General features: G+C 43.3%; 1 protein-coding gene across 6 annotated transcripts in view; it reads left to right on the top strand.

The window, feature by feature from the left end:
- The window catches only part of LOC144158574 (histone-lysine N-methyltransferase SUV39H2-like), a 60338-nt gene that overhangs the window by 42737 nt on the left and 5047 nt on the right, over positions 1–12554 (top strand). For 4 of the 6 annotated variants that reach the window (XM_077689539.1, XM_077689543.1, XM_077689540.1 and 1 more), the window contains 6 exons: positions 1400–1547; positions 5766–5981; positions 6707–6940; positions 9238–9339; positions 9526–9678; positions 12129–12264. In XM_077689539.1, the coding sequence (XP_077545665.1) occupies positions 1400–1547; positions 5766–5981; positions 6707–6940; positions 9238–9339; positions 9526–9678; positions 12129–12264 (989 nt within the window). Of the gene's footprint in view, positions 1–1399; positions 1548–5765; positions 5982–6706; positions 6941–9237; positions 9340–9525; positions 9679–12128; positions 12270–12554 lie in introns of those variants that run through there. The other 2 variants (XM_077689542.1, XM_077689541.1) reach the window with 2 other exon arrangements.

Genomic DNA, 12554 nt, shown 5'->3' with positions numbered 1-12554 from the left:
AGAGGAGTTTGTTAGGTATCAAAGAAATGTAGAGAGGGAGTTCTATAAAAAGTTGAATGTGATGTCCTAGCGGTACTATGGCCACACAGCCAATGTCAGCAAGGGTTTTAGGATTGCATGACTTATGTAGTGTGACTTGTAAAGCTAAGGCAGTAGTGAAAAGCTTTTTAATATTACCATATTAGTTTTGAGCGGTGTAAGAACACGCAATGCACTCAGAATAAGTATAAGTGAATTGTAGCAAAATGTGCTGAAAAAGTTGCCTGTGCCACTTGGTTTGGGTCAGTGTGCTTAAGGTTAATATGAAAATGGACACTAAAGTATAAATGCACACTTCTTCGGGAAGAGACCGCACTGTATCATGATGAAGTGTACATTTCTTTTGCTCTTGTTTTTATATTAGCTTTCATATTGTCCCACATACTAGCTCAACACCAAGCTTTGCTATATTGCCGAAAAAAATAGCCACAGCATTCTGCACTTTACATATGATTCAATAGAATGACATTTGAAAGGGAAAGACTTGTTCACTCTTTTTTAAAGCTTGATGCATTTTATGTTTACAAAGACAACTTTACAACTTACAAGTTATCAGTGTCTGAAACTTGTGCATATTGTCTATGGTTTTTGTTAAGCTCTTTTTGGTAGTGTCCACAGCTGGAATATGAGTGTATAAGAGAATAATACTTTTTTTTTGAAGTTGTTTTAATGGTAACTCAAGCGCAATTATCTCATAGGCCTGCTCTAGTTAGGGGTGGATATAGATCATTTTCATTAGATTTTGCAGTCATGTTTGATTTGAGTTTCAGTGTTGTCTTGTTTGGAACCTTTTGTTCTAGTACATGAATATCACTGATATCTGATAAACGTAGAGTACAAAAATGACTCCAGTGAACAAAATAGTTTATAAAAGTTTGCTTTGAATTCAGGCAAAACTGCCATTTGGATATGAACCAATTGTGCCTGGAAATTAAAGGAAAGGCATTAGTTTTGTCGATGCCCTGATCGCATGGTGACACACATGATCAAAATCCACCAATTTTTAATGCTGTCGGTGTTGTAAATTAATATGGCAAAAATTTATGTTCCCTGAAGGCGAAAGTTTACAGATAAAAAAAAAGCTCTAGAGGCAAAAAGTCACCTTTTGCTGAACTTTTTTGCCTTTGCTCCCAGTTTGCCTTTACCAAGCACTCGTTTTTTTTTGCATTCATTTAGTTCTGAAAAATGCATGCATGCCATGTGATCACACACCAAACATCCTATAAGTGGTTTAACAGGTCAGTATATGTGCTATTACTTATTGTCTCTGCTGTGTTTAGTCTTCTACACGACAGTGCCTTCTACCTCACCAGTTCGTTTCCTCTCTCTCTGCCCATCTCACCATTTTTGTCAAACGTAGCTACTGGCTCGTCTTGGTGAAGAAAGCCATCCGTATCGCCAGAAACCCTGAAAATCCTGACATTGTTACACTGGCCAAGCTGACTGGATTCACTTTGCCAAAGAACGGCTTCGTTAAAAAGCAAAAGCTCATCGACATGCGAAAAGAGGTGCGTTGTCAAGTTTCTTTTGTTTGCCAATAAGGCTTCCTTGGTACTGGTCAGTGTATCTTGTTCAAGGCAAGGTCATGGTGGTTGCTTTTATAGTGAAGGTGTATGGCTACCTAGGCAAATTTTTTTGCAACCGTGCGTGTACACCGTCGAGTCTATAAAAAAACAACTCCAGAGCTAGTGCGAACGAGTTTAGTCTTGAAGGTTCATTAGCAGAGAAGCCGAAACCTATGATGGATTACCCATTATTCATCCTAGTGTGCTCGTCGCAAGTGCCAAGTGATTGGTCACCCATTTTTTCAATGCGGTGCTCGTTTGCGGTGTTAAGGTATGCATCGCCATAGCAACTGTGTTGGTGTAAAAACCATCATAAACATTCACCTTATGAGCAGTTCTTGAGCGTACTTTTTGTCTTGATTCTTTAAAGGCATATACCTATATAATCATTTAGACCAACACACAACTTCGCTGGTGTGCTTCAGAGTGGAAGGGCCGATTAAAGTTTTCTGATGAAAAGGGGAAAATCTGTATGCATGCTTTTAGATTTTTATGGCAACTGCCATAGAGTTCATAAGCTGAGCACTTCAAATGTTTTTATCGGCAAATAGTAAGACAAAATGGGGAAGAAAAGCGACTAGCAGATGGACATAGCCATTTTCTTTCAACCTTGCGTCCTCTTCATATCAGGTGTGGCCTCTCCGCTCCTTCTCTATCACTCTCCTCCTTTGCTGTTGGGATGGGCTGCAGTGGGAGGAGACATTGCCGTAGAAGAATCCTGGATTAAGCAAACTTGGAAATAGAGGAGCGTACCATGGCACAACAGATCTTGTCACTAAGACCGTCTGCAGAACAGGGTCTGGGTGCTGCCATACAGGGCCACCTAATGTCATTTGACATTGCTTGCCCTCTCAGGGCATTTTTCGCATTGCCTTCATTGTTGCAAGTACTAGTGCCATCGTGATATTTCTGACCAATCCTGCACCTTGGAGAAGTGGTACTTTCTTGTTTGCCCAGTTTCATAGTTGCTGTTTTGTACCATACAAAGCTGTATGAGGGCCTTGCTATGACATCTGCCTGATCTCCCACAATGGCAAAGTGGTCTAATATTTCGCACATAATTGCATGTGTTAGTGGTAGTGTGAAGTGTAAGCTGACAACCTGTGCTACCAGTGCACACATAAAGGCATGGCCATTAACACCCAAGTTAATAAATGTAATGGCTTTAGAAATAAATTAGCTTGTTCGGGCAATCCAAGTTGTGTTCTTTCTCAATTACTGCCACATTTTGCCCATTAGTGAAAATTTCGGAATACTCGGTGCCACAGCTGGCTGCCACGAACAGCATTGCGTACCAGCTTGTGAGCTGTTGTTTGCTTGGTGTGTGTAAGCGAGCAGACACCACACCTTCCAACTCTCAAATTTTCTGTAAAATTTATGAACGTATGCTCGTATCGTGATTTTTAAAATTTTTCCTCGAATTTCAGAAATGTAATGTTAGAAAAAAAATTGTTTGTGCTGTAAAACCTGAATGGTACACTTGCACCTGATACGAATGTTACGATGATAAGAATTAAAACATTTCTTTAACGATGTGCATTCTGTACAATGAGCTCAATTCTGGAAGTTCCCAATGTTTTCTTAGGTCGCGATAAGCAACAGTTAGCTAAGGCCCATATGTAGTCTTGGCAAACAGCTCACGCATACTGTAATAAATGTATTTGAAATTAGGTTAAATGTTGTTTAATTTGTACACTGGTTGTTTGCTTCTGCATTGATTCATACTAGTTCTGCATCTCAAGCTGTTGCCGGGTGGTTCATTTCTGGTGCGTAGGTGCATATGAGGGCCATGCTTTAGTTGTGCTATCACTCAAGATTGCAAGCTTCCTTTGGTGGCTTCCTAGGGTTGGGATGAAAGCGTCTACGGCTTCTGCTAGGAGGACCTGAATGGCAAGTTTTATGCTGCTGTTCACTGCGCTACTAAGAAAACTCCTGTTACACTCGACTTAAAGCAATGACAGAAATGGCTAATCAAATTTGGCTTAAGTGTCCAAACTCATGGCTACGATAGGCCTAATGGATGAAAGATTGCACAATAGTGAATAAAGCAGAAGTGATAGGTGGCGCCACAGGTATTGCATTAAACTAGGATGTGTGCAATGCAGTGGGAGCTACGTTTTCAGCCCTTGTGCAGCTTAGTAGCCATGGCGGGTTCGGGGCTGACATATGGAAATACTGCGCAGAAGGTTGGGGCTTTAAGTCCCTGGTACCACAGCTACTTTGCTTATGCAGGCGTGAAACGAAGCAGCTCATGTGTGAAATCTTAAGCATGCTAAGCAGGCCCCAAACTGATTTTGGGTCCCTCCATTGTGGCGTGCCTCATAGCCAAGAAGTTTTGTTCATAAAGCCTTCGTTTTTGCTGAATTCTAATTTGCGGGTGCCACTTGAAGGCCCACTGTCGCCTCTTCAAAGATTTTATTTTTTCTGCCTCTGTTCCTCCTTGGCTGAGAGGGTAGGCTATGAAAAAGTGCTAGTTTCGATCATTGGTGTTACCTCCAAAAGGCTGATTGGTAGGACAGCATCGAATTTTGTTCATCTAGGTGTCTGTAGTTCCAAAATGGTCACGGTTAAGAGAATTTTCTTGTGCTACCACTGTCGGAAAATGAATAAATGTTCACACAGTGGGATACCCACCGATTCTACTTAACAGGGTTCAGCCTTACAGAATTCTTCTCTGTGGTACTCTGTCACATTCCTGTAAGTGTTAGTCTCTTTATTGCCACTACTAGGAATTACTTATTCATTGCTGAAAAGAACCTAATGACTTGGTTGCTGGCTAGTTGGTTCGGGATGCATGAATGAATAAGTCTGCGCATTAGACGAAGACAGAGGACAAGACGAGCAGAACTGTAGACTGCAGGTCGAAACGAGGAAGCTCGATGAAGTGTTCATTATTATTCCAGTCTGGTTCTAAAAGTGTACTTCGCCATGTTCTTCAACAAGTTCTCAAACTGCTTTAAAGATTCCATCATGCAGTAAACTGTAGCCAAGGTCTTCGTTGTCAGTCGCAAAGGGTGAAGTGTATTCCGGAATGCTGTGTTCTAACACTTTAGCCATCTCATAAAACTACGAACCAGGAAAGGATCAGCTGGCTGTAACTTCTTCAGGATGGTAAGAACCCTCTCTGGATGAAAAGGACCCTCTTCCAATCACTCTCAAACAGTTCCTATCCAGCCGCAGCCTCCCCCTTCGTTTATGTTTGAATGTTCCGGATTCATCCGTCAAAGAGTTTCTGTGCCTCTTTTCTGGTGTGTTCTTGTTCTGTGTAGAAATGTGGCAGGTGTGCAGCCAGCAGCAATTTTGCACCTCGTTCTGGACTTCCTGGCGACAAAAACATGGGTAGGTTGAGGAAGCAGTAGATACTTTAAGTGGGACTCACCTGTTAACATTTCTATGGGACTTGCTACTTAATTACCCACGGCCCTAAAAAGCCATCGGCACTAGTGGGAAAGTTTTTCAAATGCATAGGAATATATATCATTTGTTCACTGAAATAAAAAATAAAACTCCCGCTTGCTAGGCAGCTAGTGCCATCTTGTGAAAACGAAGCAAACGAAAATGTTTCAAATTTATAATTTCGGCACAAAAGTGATATACTTTCAATACAAAACATCTAGGCCATTAGCAATGTTTGTATTAGTTTTTGGGACCTTTCGGGTTGGTTCAAGACGCTGTTTGAGCCCGTGGCCCTTGAATCAGTAAACCCCATTGGGGTAGGATCAGGTGAGTCCCCCTTAAAGCAGGGAAACCCAACAGTTAGGTTCCTTATACAGCTGGGCCATCATTATTGTACATGCACAGAATCCGAGCTTTGCTGAGGGCTTCGAGTTTAGGTTAAATAAGCACGCACTCTATTTTGCAGAAATAGCACATGCTGCAAAATTGGCCTGAAAGCCTTCCTGTGAAACATGGGGCAGCAGTATTGTGCTGCTTGCGCTTTACGGACCGACATAGGTCGCTGCACCACTATAGCTACAGCTTGTCACTGCTTTCCAGAGTGGAACTCGTGGCGGAAACAAAATTACGCATGCAGGAAGGGGGATGATTGGTGGGGAAGAATTGCCCCACGGATTGTCATCCACACTGGTAGTGAAAGTGGTGATTACATATTTGCTGCAGTGCCAAGCGCAAAGACATATGTTTTGTGCTGGGTCGCCGCAGGTCCTGAAGATGTCGGCAGAAAAAGCCGTGAGTGTGTTTGGGTCGTGGGAGACCCTCGTAGACCAAGTGCTGGAGCGGCAGAAACTGGCCGAATTCATCAAAACATGGCAAACCTACATCCGAGCAGCCTCTGGCGGCGACCCTGACAAGCCTTTGCTCTTCGTTGAGAACAGCGTTGATCTGGAGCCGCCTCCTGCCGATTTAAACTACCTTGGGGTAAGCTTGCGGGAGTTGCTGGGCAGGCTGGCCTAGGCGGTGCTCCTGTCATACGTGTGCGAGCTGGCTGTTACAGACTTTCGCACGTCAGTGCTTGCTATTGGTGGTCGTATTGAGGAATTTGCTACTCTGACACTTGCTGGGGCCATATAGTGGCTAAGGTGCCCTTACAGGCACACATGCCCAGTCAGCCCAAAAGCTTGACAGTGTAGCTTCATGTGTGGCCTGGCACATTTGCAGAGGGCAGGCATCTCAAGAACTTGGTCAGTTGGCACATTTAGGAAAAGAAAGCCAGTGAATGAATACAGTGCATAGAAACAGATGTAGATGGGGTGAATGCATTGTGCAGTGAGGATATACAAATGAATACGAGTTGAAAGGAAGTCACACGTACCATTCTCAGTAGCAACAGCAGTTTATTAGTGCAGGAGATACAAAAGGCATGTAAGTGGTATCGCCACCTGTTTGTTTCTTTGCCATATGCTCTTCGCATGTAAAAATGGATCGGGAATAGGAGGAAGAATTGCAGCTTTATTTATTTACTGAAAAAAAGCATCGCTGTACCAATGCTAAAAGTTCTAAGACAGGAGTGACCTTTAAGTTAAACTATTAAAAAATGTAATTCAGCCATAGGTGCATTTATAAGACGGTTGTTTATGGAGGCGCAAGCTATGTAGCATGGAATTAGCTGGCTCTTCACACTGCCTGTCTTACTGCCTGTTCAGGAGCTGTTGCCGGGACCTGGTGTGCTCTTCTCGAGCGATCCCCCCATTGGGTGTGACTGTGCAGACTGCTATGCGAACAAAAAGGGTTGTTGCTCGGCGAACAATGGTGTGCAATTTGGGTACACCGCCAAATGCTGCCTGGCCATCCCCAAAGGAAGTGCCATATTCGAGTGCAACAAGAAATGCAAGTGTGATGACAGCTGCCCAAACAGGGTGTTGCAGCGGGGATCCCAGGTAGGCTGCGATTGCACACGACGACAACTGCAGTGGTTTTCACATGATGACCGAGTGTTTTGACCGTGACCATGCTTCTGCTGCAAAGACAACAGAACTTCACAGCCCCTGCCCGACAGCGGACCGCTACGGTCATGTTGCGTGTTTAGGCAGGGCCCTACAATGGACCAAGAAGAGTTAAAACTGAGCCTCGACAAGATTTGTACTCGGAACGATGTGGCTTGATTTTGTTAGTTTGTAGACTGTATCAAGCTGAGTAAAGTCAAAATCAAAGTAGCTCTGCACTAGTGCACATTCAAACTGTATATTGGGTTACGACGCTTTGCTGACTTAGCTTCACTGGAGCTGTAAGCTGCATACGCCTGTGCAGCTGATATGGTAGCAGAAAATCTAAGGCCAATTAAAGGCAAGAAAAGAGTCATGGATGTCAATCTAGGTAATAAGGAATCGTAAAGCGTTAAACCAAGGTACGAGGAGCACTTTCTTGTAAGGTGAACTAGCACACCGGCCAGCAGCACGACCACACGTTTGCGATCGCTTTTCTTCCAGGAGGAATGCAATCGCGGCTACTCAGACATTTGAGAGGGCTAGGGTGAACCTTAATTCACTAGCATTATTCAAGAAATGCTCCAATTAGTAGCTCGGAATACTGGAATGCAAATAGGCAGTATACAGCGTGGCAGGGTATACCTCAGCATACCATGTATATTTATTGCGGCGAGCCCTATATGTTGGCGTAGCTCAGTGGTATACATCACTAAGTAATTCTCTGACTATTTGGGTTTGAATCCCTGGTGGGGTTTCTTGTCTTTTAGTTGGCCAACTGTCGGCCTTGAGTCCACGTGCCTTGGGTACTGCAGAGAGGGGACAAACGATTTTCGAAGGTGCAAGAGAAACACCTCCCGGTTCTGAATCGCCGGTGGTGGGGAGGGCATTCAGCACTGTGTACACTTTGTCCTTCATCACTGCATGGAACAATACTTGCTCACTAAAATTGTTGTTAGGTTCATGCTGCCAAATTTTGAAGCACAACATGGGAACGGGATAGGGCGGTTCTTGAAGTAGTGCTAAGGCATATTCACAGGTAATTTTGGAAGCCATGGATGTGTTGCAAGGAACTGAAATCGAACCTGGTTTTAACAGCTCCCCCAAAATTAATTACTACCAGATTCCAACACATACGCTTGTATATTACTAAAGTTCCTCAAGAAAAATATTGTGTGGGTGTGTATGCATGAATATTAAAACCTTGCACCTCGTCCAATAACATCATAAGACAACTACACATTTCGGGTCACTGCTGCAGTTGTGACCACTGCAAATGTTGTATGGTATTTTTTCTTCTTTCAGGCTTTATAAAAAATAAATACTGCTTTATCAACCGCCTTAACAACAAAAAATGCGTTATTTGAGCCTGTATATGCAATGCAAACACAAACAGAAGTTTCATCAGTGTTATTTAAGGAAGAAATGAAAAGCCATCAAAGGAAATACTAAAACTGAAAGGAACTCTTGGAACCCATTATTTAGAAGTTTGCAGCTTACTGCCTAATTATCTTCACTAGATCATTTTTTTGTGAATACCACTGTCAGGATAGGTCTAGAGCATGGCATTGCAGTAGAAGCCAATCGGAGCCATTCCTAGCAGCTGCACACGCTTTCTGTCTGGAATGGCTAGCACTCGTGTACGGATTTTTGTATACAGAATTCAGGTTTTTACAGCGACAGCCGATAAGTTTAATGGAAAATGTAGCTTTGCTTGCTCATATGGGCCAGGGTGCTGGTAATCCACAAACTCCGGCAGATGTCGAGTGGCTTTAAGCTAGTCTGGTGAGCCTTTGGGCTTAACGAAACTGACAGTTAGGTTATGTAATATCTTTTAATGATTATGTTTACTAGGCAAAAATTGTGTGGTTGCATGCTAAGCTTCATTCAGAAAGTTCTTGTAAAAACTAGTTTCTGTCGGCACTTAGTCGTCTAGTGGGTGAGTGGTAAAGTGGTTTGTAGCTATTAGGTTCATAAGACACGACACTAACAACAAAGTTTATTGCAATTTTTAAGCATCTCGTAAAAGAATTGGGGTCAAGCTCAATCCACATCTAGCACCATATGCTAGACTTGAGCTGATTTTTTTTGTTTGTTGCCTGCAAACTTTATTCAAATGATAACAACATGGTCCAGCAGTCTGCTTTTGCTGGATACATATATTCTATTGTGTGGTGGAGCTAGGAGAACCAGCTTACTTTTTACATCTTCCCTTCGTGCAAAGATTAATATTTTCATTTCGTTTTCACCAGATCCCATTGACTATCTTCAAGACTCCGGATGGACGCGGCTGGGGGGTGCGGACCAACCGACGGATTCCAAAGGGCACCTTTGTAATGGAATACATTGGTCAAGTGAGTATGTCTCCTTCATGCCAACCCATCTGCTTGCAGTTTGCAATTATAGGCTTTCCGGTCCATCCACTTTACATAAACTGGACGCAATAATTTAGGTACACCTAATGAACTACGAGTAAACTACAGTGAATGGGATTTGGGGAATTGGTAATCGAAAAAGCCACTTACCTCTGTGCTGTGCAGGTTATTTCTGAAAAGGATGCCGAAGATCGTGCCAAGCAGTATCTCGCTGCTGGCAGTACATACCTGTTTGCTCTTGGGTGCCATGGATCAGATGATGACTACACAGTCGACGCTGGTTCCTTCGGAAATGTTGGCCGCTTCATCAACTACTCAGTAATTGTACCCCTCTCTCTGGTTTGCTGGATGTGGCCTGCGCATTTTGCAGTTCTCAAGCATGTAAACATCCTGTCACTGTTGGTGAAGTGTTGCTCTAAGCAAAGACTATTACAAACAAGTGTACACTTAGCTTCTGCTCAGCTGTTTGAAGTGTGACTGTACAGTAAAAGCTCGGTAATTCGAACTCGGTTAATTCGAACTTACGGTTAATTCGAACTGACACCCTGGTCCCGGCACAGCCATGTACATTCCAACGGAGGAAAAATCGCGATAATGTGAACGCGTAGGTATCCGGAATGGTTAATTCGAACTGGAATCCCCTGGTTTCCATCACTTCTCGCCAAAGAAGTTGGCCCAGAGTGATTACAATGTGTTGCAAACCCAAACCAAATCATATTAACTTGAGATGCAAAAGAACGAAACAGAAAAACGACAGCGTGGCGCGCGCCCTACGCTTCTGCAACGGCAAGAAGGCTTATTTTGCTTCCGCAGCGGCCACCGCGCCGCCGGCCTCAGTGCTCCAGCGAATGCCGTTGCAGGTTTTCGTTGTGCCGCGGTCACTGGCCTGCGTTTGTGATCACGTGGCGTGGACAAGAAGTGTATAAGAGCACATAATTCACGACAACGAGCCCAGAGGTGGTTGCTTTGTGTTCTGCCCGCGCAGTGTGGTGCGGTGTCCATTCATTGTAGTGCCCTCCCGATAATTCGACTCTGCTTAATTCGAACCATTTAATGATCACTTTCGAGTTCGAATTAACGAGCTTTTACTGTATGTGTTTTAATAAATAAGGCAGAGCATTCTGTTTATTGAGGAACATGGTACAGCTGGATTGAGTGGTTGACTTCAACTGATTTTAGTCGCTGGTGCTTCATTACAGCCACCAATTTCAGTTTCCCCTTTTTGCCTTAGTGAAGGGAACTAGTTCTCAGATCTGTGAGATGACTTGCTGTTACAATGCAGTGTCATATACTCTAAATTTCAGGTGACTTTTGACAAATGCTAAAATTTATCGTATGGCAGGCACTATGTACCTACTTTTTTCTTGTACGCCCCACACTGTGATAACATATAAGGGCGAGATGACATTTCATCGTGGCGAAGCTCAATTGATAAAAGTATCACCGAAATAATTCAAAGGCCGTAGAAACTAGGTTTCAGCTGAGCTGATATTTGCACATGGACAGACAAGGTTTATTGTTGTTACTGCTGTTATGTATGTTAGGCTTTCAGTAACTGGGAGCGAGGTAGAAAGCGGATGGAAAATTATCCAGCAAGAAAAGTAACAGTTAGGGGTTATTAGAATGTTGCCATCCACACTATTACCACAGGTTTATATTGTACCTGTGCATCGGATAATTGCGTTCAATGTTCCCTCTTAGTCTAGTGAGATGGGATATAGTTTGTAGGCTTGGGCTTGAATGAGTGGCCATGAGTGTCTAACGTCTTGTTGCTGGCAACTGGTGTTCACAGTGGTGCGTCGTTAAACCTGTGCCTAGCACTTTGTACAATTGCTGGATGCTGTTTCCCATGTAGACGTAAGCTCTTCTGGTACCAGACTGGGTTGCCCTTAAAAGGGGCTATGTAGACAAATTACAAGTTTGGTTCTTTAAAAAGATTCCTTTGTTCCAACAGCAGTGCTACCAATTTTATGCAAACTTCTTACCAACAATGAAGATATTGAGGATGACAGGTGGAGTAGTGGCAACTCCCCAGCCACTCTGTGGCAATATCTCTACGTCGTTGCAGAATCTTGTTTGTGCGATTGGTGGCCGTCAACCTAAGCCACCGCAAAGAAGTATGACTGGGAGATTGTAGTGGGGCCTCTAGTTTCATTCGATTGCATAGATTGTTGACGTGCAGTTTACACAATGATCGCTTTTATAACTGGTCCATGTCAGATCACTTGTGCCCAAATACATCACTATAGTGTGAAATTGGACAGTTTTTCATATTTTTCATGTGTTTGCTGCAAATGTCTTTCTTGTCAAAAACGAAGCTGAATGTGTTCGAATAGGCTTATGGAAGAATAGAGACCAGAGCCATCCGGAGTCCGGGATGGAGTCCTGTCAGATGGAACAGAAAAGTTGGACTTTGGCTTCATGACTTCTTTAAATGCACGGAAAGTGTTGAGTGCTAAAATGAGTACTGAGTCATCTGGATTGGGACACAAAGTCTCAGAGGGAGAAGGGGAAGGGTCATTTGTGGGTCACTCCTGTCATGTTACCTACCCCCTGCAGGCAGCGGGGCTTTAGTTAATCAAAAGGTTGCCAATGGTGTTTGACATCACTGCAGTTTTTTTCGTATAATCGTTTTTTATTTCGACTGAATCCCTCGCTTACGGTATGACATTTTCCCACTCTATAGTTACCAGTGGAATGGAAAAATAGGTGTGGATTTTACTTGCGAGGAGAAAGCTTAGAATGTCGGCCCACTTCTGGCTTTGCAGTGCAACCCCAACATGGTCTCGTGCCACGTTTGGGTGGACAACCTAATACTCAGCATGCCGCGGATTGCTTTCTTTGCGAGGCGAGACATCCCCATCAATGAAGAGTTGACCTACGACTACAACATAACCAGCATGGGTTAGTATTGGGTAAAAATTAGTATTAAACAGAGTATGAGTTCATGAAAAAAAGAAAAACAACATGGTCGGCTCTCGATAATTCGAAGCTGCCTAATCGGAATTTTCGGTCAGTTAGGAGTGATGGGCTGATACCGGAAATTTCACATGCAATCCAGTCAAAGGTAACACTCATTACATTGATAATTGCAAGGAATTTCGAATTAAACGCTTCGAGGTTACCATGAATTCTGGGTGAAATTCAAAATTTTCAAGCTTGAAAACAGTGCTGTTTTGCACTGATGTTGCCAC

This window comes from Haemaphysalis longicornis, unplaced genomic scaffold (assembly GCF_048455015.1).
Source record: "Haemaphysalis longicornis isolate Haplotype H1 unplaced genomic scaffold, Haemaphysalis longicornis Haplotype H1 scaffold_10, whole genome shotgun sequence".
Lineage (NCBI taxonomy): Eukaryota > Metazoa > Arthropoda > Arachnida > Ixodida > Ixodidae > Haemaphysalis > Haemaphysalis longicornis.
This window is presented reverse-complemented; position numbering and strand designations above follow the sequence as displayed.